Source organism: Hordeum vulgare, chromosome 6H (genome assembly GCF_904849725.1).
Source record: "Hordeum vulgare subsp. vulgare chromosome 6H, MorexV3_pseudomolecules_assembly, whole genome shotgun sequence".
NCBI lineage: Eukaryota > Viridiplantae > Streptophyta > Magnoliopsida > Poales > Poaceae > Hordeum > Hordeum vulgare.
The window spans coordinates 502628692-502648823 of NC_058523.1; the positions used below are offsets into that span (position 1 = coordinate 502628692).

Consider the following 20132-nt stretch of genomic DNA (forward strand, 5'->3'; position numbering starts at 1 on the left):
TGACAACATGATCGTAGGATTGACACCCCCCTCCTTCGCTTTAGGCTTTAGGCATCATACGGAATGTACATGTTTCTTTGTATTTTATCTTTTTATTTTTCGTTTGAATGAGAGGACATCATTTGGCTGTGTATATCTAAGTTATGCAGAAGTCAGATGTAATGCTTAAATCTTTTAAGTAATAAAACGTTCATTTCAAAGCAATACGAATTATTTGCGGGAGCAAATTAAAGTAACAACAGGGCAAGAGAACATGCGTGGCTGTCTTGTGCAACGCGGAGCCAACATGTTCGTACGCGACAAGCAAGCGAATTAACAAAAGTTCAATAGTTTATGCCGAATGAGTTTGCGCTTTACGGTCAACGCAGCTAATTATAAGCCCGATCGAGGTGGGCGGGGGGTTCGAGCATCCATTCAACCTACACATCATACGCAGCGCAGACAAAATCATCTCAGCTTGCTATCACCAACTCGCGCAAGCATGGATGCAGCTCTGGTGAGTGTAGCAACGGGGGCCCTGAAACCCGTGCTGGAGAAGCTGGCCGCTCTGCTTGGCGACAAGTACAGGCGTTTCAAGGAAGTGCGCGACGAGATCAAATTCCTCACCGACGAGCTCGCAGCCATGCACAATTTCCTCCTCAAGATGTCGGAGGTGGAGGATGAGGATCCTGTTGTTCAGGACAAGGCATGGATGAATGAGGTGCGGGAACTGTCCTATGACATCGAGGACCACCTCGATGACTTCGTGGCGCGTGTCGATGACGACAGATCTGCCAAGCCAGATGGCTTCATGGAGAAGATCAAGTACCTCTTGGACAGGACGAAGGCTCGCCGTGGGATCGCCAAGGCCATACAAAGTTTGAAGAAACAAGTCGTTGTGGTGGGGAAGCGACACGCAAGGTACGCCACTCGCGAGGCCATCTCCAAGCCTAGCAACGCCATGGTTGATCCTAGAGCTCTTGCTATATTTAAGGATGTATCCAAGCTCGTTGGCATCGATGGACCAAAGGACGAGCTTATCCAACTATTGTCCGAACCAACGCAGCAACAATCAAGGGTGGTCTCCATTCATGGATTTGGAGGTCTAGGCAAGACAACTCTTGCAAACCAAGTATATAAAGAGCTTGTCGGACAATTCGATTGTCATGCTTTCTTATCTGTGTCACGCAATCCAGACACGATGAAAGTTTTGAGAACTATTCTAAGCCAAGTGACCGGGAAAGATTATGTTAATACAAAAGCTGGGGGTGAACAACAACTTATCACTGAGATCTCCAGTTTCCTCCTTGACAAAAGGTACCGACTCAAAATACTGCTGTGTGCCTTCATGTTTCATATACATTTATATTATCTTTTTTACTGCTGACATAAAACACACAACAAGTAATATTAGTTTATCACTAGAATAGAAATCCTTCAAAACAAAATATTTTTGGACGCCGATACGTTCTGCACTTTCGGTATTTGCCCATGCCAAATTGAACGTTTTTTGTGGCAATTTATAAACGGGAGAGATGGCAAGTTTAGTTGATAAGCATGACAATTCCCTCCTCAATTGTCTTTCCAGGAAATTACCGTGCTTGTCAACTAAAGTTGCCATCCACCCGTCAACTAAAGTTGCCACAAAAAACATTCGGTTTACCATGGGTAAATCCCAAAAGATCGAGATTTATCATTTTCAATTTTTTTTTCATGTATATATCAAGGTTCTAGTGACCATGCCGCCGTATTACCCCCAGCCCATAAGCAAGCTTCCTGCTTTAAAACGTTAGTTTGATAACCTAGGTTTCCATAAAATTTTAGTAATATATGGTGAAAAGACAACCGTAGTTTAAGTTACTGGTGGTAACTAACTCTAGTTGTGACACCTGTAATTTTTCAGTGTTGCACCTAAGACGTTGACATGCAATAAAATATAATGGTAGAAAATGTGTTGGAAATGGTAAGTAAATGATTGTTTAATCTTTTTGAAATACAAGAAAAAAGTCTTAGGATATAATATATATTGCATGTCAATTCCACTGCAAAAATAGAACTATTTAGGATATTGGGGAACCACGTAGCAAGTGTGGTAAAAGCAATTTCAAACAGACAATATTTTTAAGATAATTGGGATAATGTTTATCTTTATTTGCAGGTACATTGTTGTAGTCGACGATATATGGAACATCAAAGAATGGAACGTTATGAAGTATGCATTCCCCATCACCACTCTTGGCAGCAGAATAATAACCACTACTCGTAATATTGATGTCGCTCAATCTTGTTCATCACGGAAAAATATTTATAAAATAAAGCCTCTTAATGTGGTGCATTCAAGACAGCTTTTTTGCATAAGGCTTTTCAACTCCGAAGAAGATTGTCCTTCACACCTTAAAGAAGTTTCTGATCAAATATTGGAAAAATGTGGAGGCTTACCTTTGGCAATTATAGCTATATCTGGTTTGTTGGCTAACACAGAAAGTACAAATGATCAATGGGATCGAGTGAAAAAATCAATTGGTTGTGCGCTAGAAAGAAATCCTAGCATTGAAGCAATGATAAAGATATTGTCTCTTAGTTACTTTGATCTTCCTCCTCATCTTAAAACATGTCTACTGTACTTGAGTATATTCCCAGAAGATCAGGTCATTAAGAGGAAGGCTCTGATAAGGAGATGGATTTCTGAAGGATTTATTCGTAAAGAAGAGAGATACACTTTGCATGAGTTAGGAGAGAGGTGTTTTAATGAGCTCATAAATAGGAGCTTGATTCAACCTGCTGCGAGAAATACATATGGCAAGGTGGTGAGTTGCCGAGTTCATGACACAATTCTTGATTTTATCATATCCAAGTCAATTGAAGAGAACTTCGTTACTTTAGTTGGTGTTCCTAATTTAGCTATAGGGACGCAAAGCAAAGTTCGACGGCTCTCTCTTCAAGTTAAAGATGAAGGAAATTGCATCCCGCCGGCAAACCTGGTGTTGTCTCATGTCCGGTCACTTAATGTGTTTGGGAATACAGTGAAAATCCCTTCTATGACGGAGTTCAGGCATTTACTGGTTCTCGACTTCGGGGGTTGCCGCCAATTGGAAAACCAGCATCTGGTAAATATAGGGAGGTTATTTCAGTTAAGGTACTTGAACCTCAGACAAGTTGGGGTAAGTGAGCTTCCAAAAGAAATCAAGCATCTGCAATGCCTTGAGATGCTGGACCTAAGAGACACCAACGTGCGTGAATTACCGACAGTGATTGTTAATCTCGGTAGCTTGGTGCATCTGCTTGTTGACAATTGTGTCACATTTCCTGATGGAGTTTCGAAGATGCAAGCACTGGAGATGTTGAAACGGGTCAGAGCCTTGAAGCAGTCATCTAACTTTCTCCGAGAACTTGGGCAGCTGAAGAATCTGAGGAAGATATACCTTGATCTGTTTGATGTTCCTGTAGCTGGGGTTACCAAGAAGTGCTGCAAGAATTCCACTGCCTATCAATCTCTCCGCAACCTAGGCACGCAAAACCTCCGTTCTGTAACCATCTGGAATGGCGGCAGCTTCTTACTCGAACCATGGAGCCCGACCCCAGTTGGCCTCAAGAAGCTCATGACCTGGCGTTCGGCAGTTGCTCAGGTTCCAGCCTGGGTGGGTTCCCTCGTCAACCTGCAAAAGTTACGCCTTGAAGTGGAGGGTCTTGAGCCGGAAGATCTGTGCATACTTGGAGGCTTACCGGCTCTTCTCACACTGGATCTCGAGGAAACAACAAAGTCATCAAAAGGCAAACTCAGTGTCAGTGGAGGAGACGGGTTTCGATGCCTGAGGAACCTGCGTTATAATATGATGTTAATGTTTACACAGGGATGTATGCCCAGGCTGGAAAGGATCAATATTTATCTCAGCATAGCTAAAACAGAGTCTCTCGCCGGCGGTGACATTGATACCTATGATTTCGGCATTGAGAACCTCCCATGCCTCACCTCTATTGAGTGCAGAGTAAGTGGCACCACCAGCGTTGAAGGTCTTGAGGCTGCAAAGGCTGCCATGGAGAGAGCAGCTATGAAAAATCCCAACCATCCTAACCTACAACTTCTGAATTTCCATGTTGGGTGCTAGTCCCAAGCACGCTGGCACTTCAGGTAATTCCCCAAGATTTCATATCGCCCTTCTGTTGTTGCCTCATACGTCCTGACTGTAGCTTTTTAAAAAGGGGAGTTAAGGCCTTCCTCTGCTTTAATTTTCTGATCTATAGTTTGTAGAGTATGATTTCAAAAAAAATTGTTAGGGGAGAGTATGGTTTCAAATCAATGAAATGGGAGAAGAAGCTCTGTTCTTTTTCCTTCTAAGAGAAGTTGTTTGAGAAATTAAACAAGATTTTTCTGTGCTGTTACTCACTAAAATGTTACTGTTTCTTGTCCTCGTGAACACTCCCCGATTCAGGCGATCTTCTTGTGTGCGGACTTGTCAGAACTCATGGTCTGGAGGGGATAGAATTCCCGTGGAAGAACATGTGCTGATGATGCGATGAGCCGATGAGTCGCCTATTAGGAGTTTCATCATTTCGTGTTTACTCTTCTTATTTTTACTTTCTTTGAGCCGATTTGTCTTGGTGTTCTCCCTGGTTAAGGCCCTGTTTGAAATCATAATAGATTATGATAATCTGGATTATGAAGATAGATTATATAATCTGGTTTATAAAAATAATGTAGGTGGATATGTTTGGAGGTTAGATTATATAAACTATAATTCAAGTTTTACATTGCATAATGACCTGTCTGCCCTCTGTTTTTTTTAAAAGAGGAGGATGGCGGTGGTAGGAATGTAATTATCTTCTACTTTATAAGGATAATGGGTCATTAGCAATCCATAATCTGATTTTAGCTGGTATAGAGTAGATTATAAGTTTTTAATAATCTATCCGTCTAATTTTTATAATCTACACCATAAACTGTCCTGTTTGGAGACATAATAGATTATAAAAACTGAATTATATAATCTGGGTGGTTCCAAACAGGGCCTAAGCTGGGTTGTCTCTGTCGTGTTCATTTGTACTCTGTAAACTCTGTTCAATTGTGCAATTAATGCTCGACATATTATTTTGCCGTATGGGTCAGTCCAAAATGGCGTGCTAATGTTTCGTGAAAACAGAGCCATTTATGGAGACATTCATAAGTTTTTTTCTTTTTCTCAACAATCTGGATGGCGTTGTGATTATCGTCTTTAGAGCGTACATTAGTCTTCCCGTGCAGCGTGCCTTCCTCATATTCATTTCTTACATGCATTCAACATTACATGGATATGACATTATCAAATATTTTCCTGATTGTGTATTTAAAGATAATTTACCTTCCAAATGATTATCTAAATTAATAATCCGTTTTTGCTTTTTTGCAATGAAATCTTAAAAACTAGATCCCATATACACATGTTTCAACAACTTTTATTTTTGTCGCTACTTGCCGGATTACTATTACTTATTTGTCATATATTTATAGCAGAGTTGTCATATTAAATCAACTTGGCTATCAAGTTGATGAATGTCCATATACCCCACTGAAAAACTTGATTCATTGTACTTATTGTTGGTGCTTGAATACACACTCTGTAGCTCCACATAAATTGGTTATCCGGTTATCATTTTTTCAGACGATGACATTACTTTTCTTAGCATCAACAAAAATATAACTGAAACAGCCTAGTAGGAGAGTACTTTCACAGTTAAACCGAACAAATAACAAATTTCAAACAAAAATTTCAGAATTTAGAAAATATCAAAATTAAGAGTAAAGCATAACGATGGGGAACTACAATAACTTGTGTTACTACCACTCGAAATTATACCAATACGATCCATTACAGAAAGTATTTTTTTCCTGAGAACCTTTTTAACTAATGCTACTAATTGTTTATTATTCCAAAGTGGAACTAACTGCAAGCATGTTGAATATTAAAGTCGTAGAAACACATACGCAATGAGATTTTAAACTCACCCTCAGCAGAAGATACCTAACTCACGATAGAGGTATTGTTGGAAATATGCCCTAAAGGCAATAATAAAATGGTTATTATCATATTTCCTTGTTCATGATAATCGTCTATCATTCATGCTATAATTGTATTAACAGGAAACAGTAATACATGTGTGAATGAATAGATCACAATGTGTCCCTAGCAAGCCTCTAGTTGGCTAGCTCGTTAGTCAATAGATGATCATGGTTTCCTGATCATGGGCATTAGATGTCATTGATAACGGGATCACATCATTGGGAGAATGATGTGATGGACAAGACCCAATCCTAAGCCTAGCACTAGATCGTATTGTTCGTATGCTAAAGCTTTTCTAATGTCAAGTATCTTTTCCTTCGACCGTGAGATTGTGCAACTCCCGGATACCATAGGAGTGCTTTGGGTGTATCAAACGTCACAACGTAACTGGGTGACTATAAAGGTGCACTACGGGTACCTCCGAAAGTGTCTGTTGGGTTGGTACGAATCGAGATCGGGATTTGTCACTCCGTGTGACGGAGAGGTATCTCTGGGCCCACTCGGTAGAACATCATCATGAGCTCAATGTGACTAAGGAGTTAGTCACACGATGACGTGCTACGGAACGAGTAAAGAGACTTACCGGTAACGAGATTGAACAAGGTATAGGTATACCGACGATCGAATCTCGGGCAAGTTCTATACCGACAGACAAAGGGAATCGTATACGGGATTGATTGAATCCTTGACATCGTGGTTCATCCGATGAGATCATCGTGGAGCTAGTGGGATCCACCATGGGTATCCAGACTCCGCTGATGGTTATTGGCCACAGAGGTGTCTCGGTCATGTCTGCCTGTCTCCCGAACCCGTAGGGTCTACACACTTAAGGTTCGATGACGCTAGGGTTATAGGGAATTGTTGTACGAGGTTACCGAAAGTTGTTCGGAGTCCCGGATGAGGTACCGGATGTTGCGAGGAGCTCCGGAATGGTCCGGAGGTAAAGATTGATATATAGGACGGATGGTTTTGGACACCGGAAGTGTTTCGGGCGTCACCGGTAACGTACCGGGACCACCGAAAGGGGGCAACGGCCCCGGGAGGCTAGATGGGCTAAGTGGGGAAGAGAACCAGCCCCTAAGTGGGCTGGTGCGCCCCCCCACCCAGCCCATGCGCACCAGAGAAAGGGGGGAAGGGGGGAACCCTAGCATAGGTGGGCCTAAGGCCCACCAGAGGGGTGCGCCACCCCTCCTCCCTGCCCTGGCCGCCGCCCCCTCTCCCATCTGGGGCTGCCGCACCCCTTGGGGGTGGGAACCCTAAGGGCTGCGCCCCCTCCCTCTTCCCTTATATATAGATGAGGGTTCGGGGCTGTTTGACACACGGTTTCATCTCTCTCTCGGCGTAGCCCTGCTCCTCTCCCTCCTCCTCTCTGCCGGCGCTTGGCGAAGCCATGCCGGGAGACCTCGTCTCTCCACTGACACCATGTCGTCGTGTTGCTAGACTTCTTCCCCAACCTCTCCCTCCTCCTTGCTGGATCAAGGTGCGGGAGACGTCACCGGGCTGCACGTGTGTTGAACGCGGATGTGCCGTTGTTCGGCACTAGATCGGAATCGCTGCGAGTACGACTCCATCAACCGCGTTCTAGCAACGCTTCCGCTTAGCGATCTTCAAAGTTACGAAGATGCTCTTACCCCTCTCTCGTTGCTGGTCTCTCCATAGGAAGATCTGAACATGCGTAGGAAATTTTTTGAATTTATGCTACGTTTCCCAACAGTGGTATCAGAGCCAGGTTTTCTATGCGTAGATTCTATGCACGAGTAGAACACAAAAGTTGTGGGCGATGGTTTGTCAATTTGCTTGCCGTTACTAGTCTTATTCTTTTCCGGCGGTATTGTGGGATGAAGCGGCCCGGACCGACCTTACACGTACGCTTACGTGAGACTGGTTCCACCGACAGACATGCACATCGTGCATAAAGGTGGCTAGCGGGTGTCTGTCTCTCCTACTCTAGTCGGATTGGATTTGATGAAAAGGGTCCTTATGAAGGGTAAATAGCTTTGGCATATCATCGTTGTGGCTGTCATGTAGGTAAGAAGGCGTTCTTGCTAGAAACCCAAATCAGCCACGTAAAACTTGCAACAACAATTAGAGGACGTCTAACTTGTTTTTGCAGGGTTTTGACATGTGATGTGATATGGCCAAAGTTGTGATGTTGCATGTATGATGTATGAGATGATCATGTTATTGTAATAGGTTTCACGACTTGCATGTCGATGAGTATGACAACCGGCAGGATCCATAGGAGTTGTCTTAATTTATTGTATGAGATGCAACGCCATATGCCTACTACTTTTACTTCATTGCTAACGGTTAGCCATAGTAGTAGTGATAGTAGTAGTTGGCGTGACGACATCACGGAGACACGATGATGGAGATCATGGTGTCACGCCGGTGAGGATGATGATCATGCGATGCCTGAAGATGGAGATCGAAAGAGCAAAGATGATAATGGCCATATCATGTCACTATATGATTGCATTGTGATGTTTATCATGTTTTACATCTTATTGCTTAAAACGACGGTAGCATAATAAGATGATCCCTCTTAAAATTTCGAGAACGTATTCCCCTAAGTGTGCACCCTTGCGAAGGTTCGTTGTCTCGAAGCACCACGTGATGATCAGGTGTGATAGATTCTAACGTTCGCATACAACGGGTGTAAACCAGATTTACACACGCGAAACACCTAGGTTGACTCGACGAGCTTAGCATGTACAGACATGACCTCGAATACAAGAGACCGAAAGGTCGAACATGAGTCGTATGGTTGAATACGATCAGCATGAAGTTGCTCACCATGGTGACTAGTCCGTCTCACGTGATGATCGGACACGGGTTAGTCAACATGGATCATGTATCACTTAGATGACTAGAGGGATGTCGATTTAAGTGGGAGTTCATACTTAATTTGATTAAATGAACTTAATTGTCATGAACTTAGTCTAAAAGTTGTCTTTATAAATATTGTAGATGTCCAACGTCAACCTCAACTTCAACGCATTCCTAGAGAAAAACAAGCTGAAAGATGATGGTAGAAACTATGCGGACTGGGTTCGCAACTTGAAGCTTATCCTTGAAGCAGCTAAAAAGGCTTATGTCCTTAATGCGCCGCTAGGTGACCCTCCCGCTCCCGCAGCAGCCCAGGACATTCTAAACGTCTGGCAAGCGCGGAGTGATGACTACTCTCTGGTCAGGTGTGGCATGTTATACAGTTTAGAAACGGGGCTCCAAAGGCGTTTTGATCAACACGGGGCATATGAGATGTTCCAGGAGCTGAAGCTAGTCTTTCAAGCTCATGCCCGTGTCGAGAGATATGAAGTCTCTGACAAGTTCTTCAGCTGTAAGATGGAGGAGAACAGTTCTGTCAGTGAGCACATACTCAAAATGTCTGGGTTACACGGTCGTCTGACTTCACTTGGAGTCGAACTTCCGGATGATGCTATAATTGACAGAATCCTCCAGTCTCTCCCACCAAGCTACAAAGGCTTTGTGCTTAACTACAACATGCAAGGGATGGAGAAGACCATTCCCGATTTGTACTCGATGCTCAAGTCTGCAGAAGTAGAAATCAAGAAAGAGCATCAAGTGTTGATGGTCAACAAGACCACTAGTTTCAAGAAAGGCAGGGGTAAGAAGAACTTCAAGAAAGACGACAAAGCTGTTGCCGCGCCCGGTAAGCCAGATGCCGGGAAGAAGAAAAAGAACGGACCCAAGCCTGAGACTGAGTGCTTCTATTGCAAGGGAAAGGGTCACTGGAAGCGGAACTGCCCCAAATACTTAGCGGACAAGAAGGCCGGCAACGTTAAAGGTATATGTGATATACATGTTATTGATGTGTACCTTACCAGCGCTCGTAGTAGCTCCTGGGTATTTGATACCGGTGTTGTTGCTCACATTTGCAACTCAAAGCAGGAACTACGGAATAAGCGGAGACTGGCCAAGGACGAGGTGACGATGCGCGTCGGGAATGGTTCAAAGGTCGATGTGATCGCCGTCGGCACGCTACCTCTACATCTACCGTCGGGATTAGTTTTAAACCTTAATAATTGTTATTTAGTACCAGCTTTAAGCATGAACATTGTATCAGGGTCTTGCTTAATGCGAGACGGCTACTCATTTAAGTCAGAGAATAATGGTTGTTCTATTTATATGAGTGATATGTTTTATGGTCATGCTCCGCTGGTGAATGGTTTATTCTTGATGAATCTCGATCGTGATGTTACACATATTCATAGTGTGAGTACCAAAAGATGCAAAGTTGATAACGATAGTCCCACATACTTGTGGCACTGCCGCCTTGGTCATATCGGCGTTAAGCGCATGAAGAAGCTCCATACTGATGGACTATTAGAGTCTCTTGACTTTGAATCATTTGACACATGCGAACCGTGCCTCATGGGCAAGATGACTAAGATTCCATTCTCAGGAATAATGGAGAGAGCAACCGACTTATTGGAAATAATACATACTGATGTGTGTGGTCCAATGAACGTTGAAGCTCGCGGTGGTTATCGTTATGTTCTCACCCTCACCGATGATTTGAGTAGGTATGGGTATATCTACTTGATGAAGCACAAATCTGAGACGTTTGAAAAGTTCAAGGAATTTCAGAGTGAGGTTGAGAATCAACGTGACAGAAAAATTAAATGTCTACGATCCGATCGTGGAGGTGAATATTTGAGTCACGAGTTTGGCACACACCTAAGGAAGTGTGAAATCGTTTCACAACTGACGCCGCCTGGCACACCGCAGCGCAACGGAGTGTCTGAACGTCGTAATCGCACTTTATTAGATATGGTACGATCTATGATGTCTCTCACCGACTTACCGCTATCATTTTGGGGATACGCATTAGAAACTGCAGCATTCACTTTAAATACGGCACCGTCTAAATCCGTTGAGACGACACCGTATGATGGTTTGGCAAGAAACCTAAGTTGTCGTTTCTTAAAGTTTGGGGCTGCGATGCTTATGTGAAGAAACTTCAACCAGAAAAGCTCGAACCCAAAGCGGAGAAATACGTATTCATAGGATACCCTAAGGAAACTATTGGGTATACCTTCTATCTTAGATCCGAAGGTAAAACCTTTGTTGCCAAGAACGGATCCTTTCTAGAGAAAGAGTTTCTCTCGAAAGAAGTAAGTGGGAGGAAGGTAGAACTTGATGAGGTAATCACACCCCCTCTCGAACAGGATAGTAGCGCAGCGCGGGAAGTTGTTCCTGTGACACCTACACCGACTGCAGAGGAAGTTAATGATGATGATCATGAAGCTTCGGATCAAGTTACTACTGAACCGCGAAGGTCCACAAGGGCACGCTACGCACCAGAGTGGTACGGCAACCCTGTGATGGAAATCATGTTGTTAGACAACGGTGAACCTTCGAACTATGAAGAAGCAATGGCGGGCCCGGATTCCAACAAATGGCTTGAGGCCATGAAATCCGAGATAGGATCCATGTATGAGAACAAAGTATGGACTTTGGTGGACTTGCCCGATGACCGGCGAGCCATAGAAAATAAATGGATCTTCAAGAAGAAGACTGATGCAAACGGTAATGTAACCGTTTACAAAGCTCGACTTGTCGCAAACGGTTTTCGAAAAATTCAAGGAGTTGACTACGAAGAGACTTTCTCTGCCGTAGCGAAGCTGAAATCAGTCTGAATCATGTTAGCAATTGCCGCCTTTTATGACTATGAAATTTGGCAAATGGACGTCAAAACGGCGTTCCTTAACGAGAACCTTAAGGAAGAGTTGTATATGATGCAACCAGAAGGTTTTGTCGACCCTAAGGGTGCTAACAAAGTGTGCAAGCTCCAGCGCTCCATCTATGGGCTGGTGCAAGCATCTCGGAGTTGGAACATTCGCTTTAATGAGGTGATTAAAGCGTTTGGGTTCATACAGGTTTACGGAGAAGCCTGTCTGTACAAGAAAGTGAGTGGGAGCTCTGTAGCTTTCCTCATACTATATGTGGATGACATATTATTGATGGGGAATGATATAGAGATGTTGGAGAGCATAAAGGCCTATTTGAACAAGAGTTTTTCAATGAAGGACCTTGGAGAAGCTGCATACATATTAGGCATCAAGATCTATAGAGATAGATCGAGACGCCTCATAGGTCTTTCGCAAAGTACATACCTTGACAATATATTGAAGAAGTTCAATATGGAAAACTCAAAGAAAGGGTTCTTGCCAGTTTTGCAAGGTATGAGATTGAGTAAGACTCAGTCGCCGACCACGGCAGCAGATAGAGAGAAGATGAGTTCTGTCCCCTACGCTTCAGCCGTGGGCTCTCTAATGTATGCCATGCTGTGTACCAGACCTGATATAAACCTTGCCATAAGCTTGGTAGGGAGGTACCAAAGTAATCCCGGTGCGGAACACTGGACAGCGGTCAAGAATATCCTTAAGTACCTGAAAAGGACTAAGGAAATGTTTCTCGTTTATGGAGGTGACGAAGAGCTCGTCGTAAAGGGTTACGTCGACGCTAGCTTCGACACAGATCCGGATGACTCTAAGTCACAGACCGGATATGTGTATGTGTTGAATGGTGGGGCAGTGAGCTGGTGCAGCAGCAAGCAAGAAGTCGTGGCAGCATCTACATGTGAAGCGGAGTACATAGCTGCTTCAGAAGCGGCTCATGAAGGAATTTGGATGAAGGAGCTCATCACCGACCATGGAGTGGTTCCAAGCGCGTCGGGTCCTATGACACTCTTCTGTGATAACACTGGAGCCATTGCCATAGCCAAGGAGCCCAGGTTTCACCGGAAGACGAAGCACCTCAAGCGCCGCTACAACTCCATCCAGGACCATGTCCAGAGTGGAGTGATAGATATTTGTAAAGTACACACGGATCTGAATATTGCAGACCCGTTGACTAAACCTCTTCCACGAGCAAAACATGATCAACACCATAATGCTATGGGTGTTCGATACATCACAATGTAACTAGATTATTGACTCTAGTGCAAGTGGGAGACTGTTGGAAATATGCCCTAGAGGCAATAATAAAATGGTTATTATCATATTTCCTTGTTCATGATAATCGTCTATCATTCATGGTATAATTGTATTAACAGGAAACAGTAATACATGTGTGAATGAATAGATCACAATGTGTCCCTACCAAGCCTCTAGTTGGCTAGCTCGTTAGTCAATAGATGATCATGGTTTCCTGATCATGGGCATTAGATGTCATTGATAACGGTCTCACATCATTGGGAGAATGATGTGATGGACAAGACCCAATCCTAAGCCTAGCACTAGATCGTATTGTTCGTATGCTAAAGCTTTTCTAATGTCAAGTATCTTTTCCTTCGATCGTGAGATTGTGCAACTCCCGGATACCATAGGAGTGCTTTGGGTGTATCAAACGTCACAACGTAACTGGGTGACTATAAAGGTGCACTAAGGGTACCTCCGAAAGTGTGTGTTGGGTTGGTACGAATCGAGATCGGGATTTGTCACTCCGTGTGACGGAGAGGTATCTCTGGGCCCACTCGGTAGAACATCATCATGAGCTCAATGTGACTAAGGAGTTAGTCACACGATGACATGCTACGGAACGAGTAAAGAGACTTACCGGTAACGAGATTGAACAAGGTATAGGTATACCGACGATCGAATCTCGGGCAAGTTCTATATCGACAGACAAAGGGAATCGTATACAGGATTGATTGAATCCTTGACATCGTGGTTCATCCGATGAGATCATCGTGGAGCTAGTGGGAGCCACCATGGGTATCCAGACCCCGCTGATGGTTATTGGCCAGAGAGGTGTCTCGGTCATGTCTGCCTGTCTCCCGAACCCGTAGGGTCTACACACTTAAGGTTCGATGTGTTGGAAATATGCCCTAGAGGCAATAATAAATTAGTTATTATTATATTTCTTAGTTCATGATAATCGTTTATTATCCATGCTATAATTGTATTGATTGGAAACACAATACTTGTGTGGATACATAGACAAAACACTGTCCCTAGTAAGCCTCTAGTTGACTAGCTCGTTGATCAAAGATGGTCAAGGTTTCCTGGCCATAGGCAAGTGTTGTCACTTGATAACGGGATCACATCATTAGGAGAATCATGTGATGGACTAGACCCAAACTAATAGACGTAGCATGTTGATCGTGTCATTTTGTTGCTGCTGTTTTCTGCGTGTCAAGTATTTGTTCCTATGACCATGAGATCATATAACTCACGGACACCGGAGGAATGCTTTGTGTGTATCAAACGTCGCAACGTAACTGGGTGACTATAAAGATGCTCTACAGGTATCTCCGAAGGTGTTCGTTGAGTTAGTATGGATCAAGACTGGGATTTGTCACTCCGTGTGACGGAGAGGTATCTCGGGGCCCACTCGGTAATACAACATCACACACAAGCCTTGCAAGCAATGTAACTTAATGTAAGTTGCGGGATCTTGTATTACGGAACGAGTAAAGAGACTTGCCGGTAAACGAGATTGAAATAGGTATGTGGATACTAACGATCGAATCTCGGGCAAGTAACATACCGAAGGACAAAGGGAATGACATACGGGATTATATGAATCCTTGGCACTGAGGTTCAAACGATAAGATCTTCGTAGAATATGTAGGATCCAATATGGGCATCCAGGTCCCGCTATTGGATATTGACCGAGGAGTCTCTCGGGTCATGTCTACATAGTTCTCGAACCCGCAGGGTCTGCACACTTAAGGTTCGACGTTGTTTTATGCGTATTTGAGTTATATGGTTGGTTACCGAATGTTGTTCGGAGTCCCGGATGAGATCACGGACGTCACGAGGGTTTCCGGAATGGTCCGGAAACGAAGATTGATATATAGGATGACCTAATTTGGTTACCGGAAGGTTTTCGTGCATTACCGGAAAAGTTTCGGGCTCATCGGTAGTGTACCGGGAGTGCCGGGAGGGGTGCCGGGGACCATCAGGAGGGGTGTCACGCCCCAAGGGGTCTCATGGGCTATGGGAAGAGATAAACCAGCCCCTAGTGGGCTGGAATAAGTTCCCACTAAGGCCCATAAGGTTTGAGAAGGAAAAAACACAAGGTGGAAAGAGTTTCCAAGTGGGAAGGTGGAATCCTACTCCAAGTAGGATTGGAGTAGGACTCCTCCACCTCCAATTTCGGCCAAACCTTTAGGTTTTGAGGCTGCCTCCTCCCCTCCCTCCCACCTATATATACGGAGGTTTTAGGGCTGATTTGAGACGACTTTCTCACGGCTGCCCGACCACATACCTCCATAGTTTTTCCTCTAGATCGCGTTTCTGCGGAGCTCGGGCGGAGCCCTGCTGAGACAAGATCATCACCAACCTCCGGAGCGCCGTCATGCTGCCGGAGAACTCTTCTACCTCTCCTTCTCTCTTGCTGGATCAAGAAGGCCGAGATCATCGTCGAGCTGTACGTGTGCTGAACGCGGAGGTGCCGTCCGTTCGGTACTAGATCGTGGGACTGATCGCGGGATTGTTCGCGGGGCGGATCGAGGGACGTGAGGACGTTCCACTACATCAACCGCGATCTCTAATCGCTTCTGCTGTACGATCTACAAGGGTACGTAGATCACTCATCCCCTCTCGTAGATGGACATAACCATGATAGGTCTTCGTGCGCGTAGGAAAATTTTTGTTTCCCATGCGACGTTCCCCAACAGTGGCATCATGAGCTAGGTTCATGCGTAGATGTCTTCTCGAGTAGAACACAAAAGTTTTTGTGGGCGGTGATGTGCGTTTTGCTGCCCTCCTTAGTCTTTTCTTGATTCCGCGGTATTGTTGGATTGAAGCAGCTTGGACCGACATTACTCGTACGCTTACGAGAGACTGGTTTCATCGTTACGAGTAACCCCCTTTGCTCAAAGATGACTGGCAAGTGACTGTTTCTCCAACTTTAGTTGAATCGGATTTGACCGAGGAGGTCCTTGGATGAGGTTAAATAGCAACTCATATATCTCCGTTGTGGTGTTTGCGTAAGTAAGATGCGATCCTACTAGATACCCTCGGTCACCACGTAAAACATGCAACAACAAAATTAGAGGACGTCTAACTTGTTTTTGCAGGGTATGATTGTGATGTGATATGGCCAACGATGTGATGTGATATATTGGATGTATGAGATGATCATGTTGTAATAGAAATATCGACTTGCACGTCGATGGTACGGCAACCGGCGGGAGCCATAGGGTTGTCTTTATACTAACGTTTGTGCTTGCAGATGCGTTTACTATTTTGCTAGGATGTAGCTTTAGTAGTAATAGCATAAGTAGCACGACAACCCCGATGGCAACACGTTGATGGATGATCATGGTGTGGCGCCGGTGACAAGAAGATCGTGCCGGTGCTTTGGTGATGGAGATCAAGAAGCACGTGATGATGGCCATATCATGTCACTTATGAATTGCATGTGATGTTAATCCTTTTATGCACCTTATTTTGCTTAGAACGACGGTAGCATTATGAGGTGATGTCTCACTAAAATTTCAAGACGAAATTGTGTTCTCCCCGACTGTGCACCGTTGCGTTGCGACAGTTCTTCGTTTCGAGACACCACGTGATGATCGGGTGTGATAGACTCAACGTTCACATACAACGGGTGCAAAACAGTTGCACACGCAGAACACTCGGGTTAAGCTTGACGAGCCTAGCATGTGCAGACATGGCCTCGGAACACATGAGACCGAAAGGTCGAGCATGAATCGTATAGTTGATATGATTAGCATAGAGATGCTTACCACTGAAACTATTCTCGACTCACGTGATGATCGGACTTGAGATAGTGGATTTGGATCATGTACCACTCAAATGACTAGAGAGATGTACTTTTTGAGTGGGAGTTCTTAAGTAATATGATTAATTGAACTAATTGTCATGAACATAGTCTAATGGTCTTTGCGAATTACGATGTAGCTTGCGCTATAGCTCTACTGTTTTTATATGTTCCTAGAGAAAATTTAGTTGAAAGTTGATAGTAGCAAACTTTGCAGAGGATTGTCCTCGTTGCTGCGCAGAAGGCTTATGTCCTTAATGCACCACTTGGTGTGCTGCACCTCGAGCGTCGTCTGTGGATGCTGTGAAACATCCGACATACACGTTTCTGATGACTACATGATAGTTCAGTGCAAAATACTTAATGGCTCAGAAGCAAGGCGCCGAAGACGTTTTGAAACGTCACGGAACATAAGTGATGTTCTAAAGAGATGAAATTGTGATTTCATGCTTGTGCCCTTGTTAAGAGGTACGAGACCTCCAACAAGATTCTTTGTCCACAAAGTAAATGAGAAAAGCTCAATCGTTGAGCGTGTGCTCAGATTGTCTGAGTACGACAAACACTTGAATCAAGTGGGAGTTAATCTTCCAGATGACATAGTGATGGTTCTCCAAAAGTCACTGCCACCAAGCTGTGAGAGCTTCGTGATGAACTATAACATATCAAGGATAGATACAATGATCCTTGAGCGATTCGTGATGTTTGACACTGCGAAAGTAGAAATCAAGAAGGAGCGTCAATAGTTGATGGTTTGTAAAACCACTAAGTTTCAAGAAAGGCAAGGGCTAGAAGGGATACTTCGTGAAACGGCAAAACAGTTGCTGCACTAATGAAGAGACCCAAGATTAAACCCAAACCCGAGACTAAGTGCTTCTGTAATGAGGGGAACAGTCACTGAGGCGGAGCAACTCTAGATACTTGGTAGATAAGAAGGCTGGCAAAAGTCGAAAGAAGTGTATTTGATATACATGATGTTGATGTGTACTTTACTAGTACTCCTAGTAGCATGAGGGTATTGGATACCGGTTCGGTTGCTAAGTGATTAGTAACACGAAATGAAAGCTACGGCATAAACGGAGACTAGCTAAAGGCGAGGTGACGATACGTGTTGGAAGTGTTTCCAAGGTTGATATGATCAAACGTCGCACGCTCCCTCTACCATCGGGATTGGTGTTAAACCTAAATAATTGTTATTTGGTGCTTGCGTTAAGCATGAACATGATTGTATCGTGTTTATTGCAATACGATTATTCATTTAAGGAGAATAATGGTTACCCTATTTTCTTGAATATTCACCTTCAATGGTTTATTGAATCTCGATCGTAGTGTTACACATGTTCATGATATTGGTGCCAAAAGATACGAGTTAATGATGATAGTACCACTTACTTGTGGCACTGCCGCTTGAGTCATGTTAGTATAAATTGCATGAAGAGGCTCCATGCTGATGGATCTTTGTACTCACCTGATTTCGAATCACTAGTGACATGCAAATCATACCACATGAGCAAGGCCTTGTTTTCATTGAGATGAAATAAGATAGTAACTTGTTGGAAGTGATACATTTTGATGTATGCAGTCCAATGGGTGCTGAGGCACGCAGTGGATATCATTATGTTCTTACTTCACTGACGATTTGAGTAGATACAGGAGTATTTACTTAATGAATCACAAGTCTGAAATGTTGAAAAGTTCAATTCCGTTTCAGAGTGAAGTTCGTCGTAACAAGAGGATAAACTGTCTACGATATGATCATGGAAATGAAAATCTGAGTTACGGGTTTTTGGTACGCAGTTAAGACAATGTGGAAATTGTTTCACAGTTCATGCCACCTGGAACATCATAGTGTGATGATGTGTCTGAACGTCATAGCCACGCACTATTTGGTATGGTGCATACTATGATGTCTCTTATCGAATTACCACTATCGTTTATGGGTTATGCATTAGAGACAACCGCACTCACTTTAAATAGGGCACCGCGTATTTCCGTTGAGATGACACAGTATCGACTGGGGTTTAGAGAAATCTAAACTGTCGTTTCTTGAAAGTTTGGGGTTTCGACACTTATGTGAAAAAGTTTCAGTCTGATAAGCTCGAACCCAAAGCGGATAAATGCATCTTCATAGGATATCCAAAACAGTTGGGTACATCTCCTATCTCAGATCCGAAAGCAAAGTGTTTGTTTCTAGAAACGGATCCTTTCTCGAGGAAAGGTTTCTCTCGAAAGAATTGAGTGGGAAGGTGGTAAAACTTGATGAGGTTATTGAACCATCACTTCGACCAGTGTGTAGCAGGACGCAGGAAGTTGTTCCTGTGGCGCCTACACCAATTGAAGTGGAGGCTGATGATGGTGATCATCAAGCTTCGAATCAAGTTACTACAAACCTCGTAGGTCGACAAGGTCGCGTACTGCTGCAGAGTAGTACGGTAGCCCTGTCTTGGAGGTCATGTTGTTTGAGCAACAGTGAACCTACGAGTTATGGAGAAAGCGATGGTGGGCCCAGATTCCGACAAATGGCTGGAAGCCATGAAATCCGAGAGAGGATCCATGTATGAAAACAAAGTGTAGACTTTGAAAGAACTACTTGATGGTCATAAGACTATTGAGTAAAGATGGATCTTTAAAAGAAGACAGACGATGATGGTGATAAGTCACTATTAAGAAAAGCTCTACTTGTCGCAAAGATGTTTTTCGACAAGATCAAACAGTTGACTATGATGAGACTTTCTCACTCGTAGCGATGCTAAAGGTCTGTTAGAATTATGTTAGTTGTTGATGCATTATTTATGAAATATTGCACGTAGGATGTCAAAACATTGTTTTCTCGACGGTTTCCTTGAGCAAACATTGTATGTGATACAACCAGAAGGTTTTGTCGATCCTAAAGATACTAGCAAGTATGCAAGCTCCAGTGATCCTTCAATGGACTGGTGCAAGCATCTCGGAGTTGGAATATACACTTTGATGAGATGATCAAAGATTTTTGGTTTGTACAAGGTTTATGAGAAACTTGTATTTCCAAAGAAGTGAGTGGGAGCACTATATAATTTCTGATAAGTATATGTGGTTGACATATTGAGGATCAGAAGTGATGTAGAATTTCTGTAAAACATACAAGGTTGTTTGAAAGGAGTTTTCAAAGGAATACCTGGATTGAGCTACTTGAACGTTGAGCATCAAAGATCTATGGAGATAGATCGAAAAGCGCTTAATGGAAGTTTCAACAAAGATGCATGCCTTGACAAGTTTTTGAAGGAGTTCAAAATAGATCAGCAAAGAAGGAGTTCTTGGTTGCGTTGTGAGGTGTGAATTTGAGTAAGACTCAAAACCTGACCCCGGCAGAATAAAGAGAAT

The 20132-nt window shown here is 43.6% G+C and overlaps 1 protein-coding gene across 1 annotated transcript; it reads left to right on the forward strand.

The window, feature by feature from the left end:
- Positions 1–424: 424 nt before the first annotated feature.
- LOC123403789 (disease resistance protein RGA5-like) lies at positions 425–4776 on the forward strand. Its single transcript, XM_045097705.1, has 3 exons — positions 425–1296; positions 2138–4108; positions 4410–4776. The coding sequence occupies exons 1-2, from the start codon at positions 482–484 to the stop codon at positions 4083–4085; spliced, it is 2763 nt and encodes a 920-aa protein (XP_044953640.1). The 5' UTR covers positions 425–481; the 3' UTR covers positions 4086–4108; positions 4410–4776.
- The last annotated feature ends 15356 nt before the right edge of the window (positions 4777–20132 follow it).

Coding starts and splice junctions, on each gene's coding strand:
- LOC123403789 (XM_045097705.1), top strand. CDS start 482: ATGGATGCAGCTCTGGTGAGTGTAGCAACGGGGGCCCTGAAACCCGTG. Junction 1,297..2,137: donor AGTTTCCTCCTTGACAAAAG/GTACCGACTCAA, acceptor CTTTATTTGCAG/GTACATTGTTGTAGTCGACG.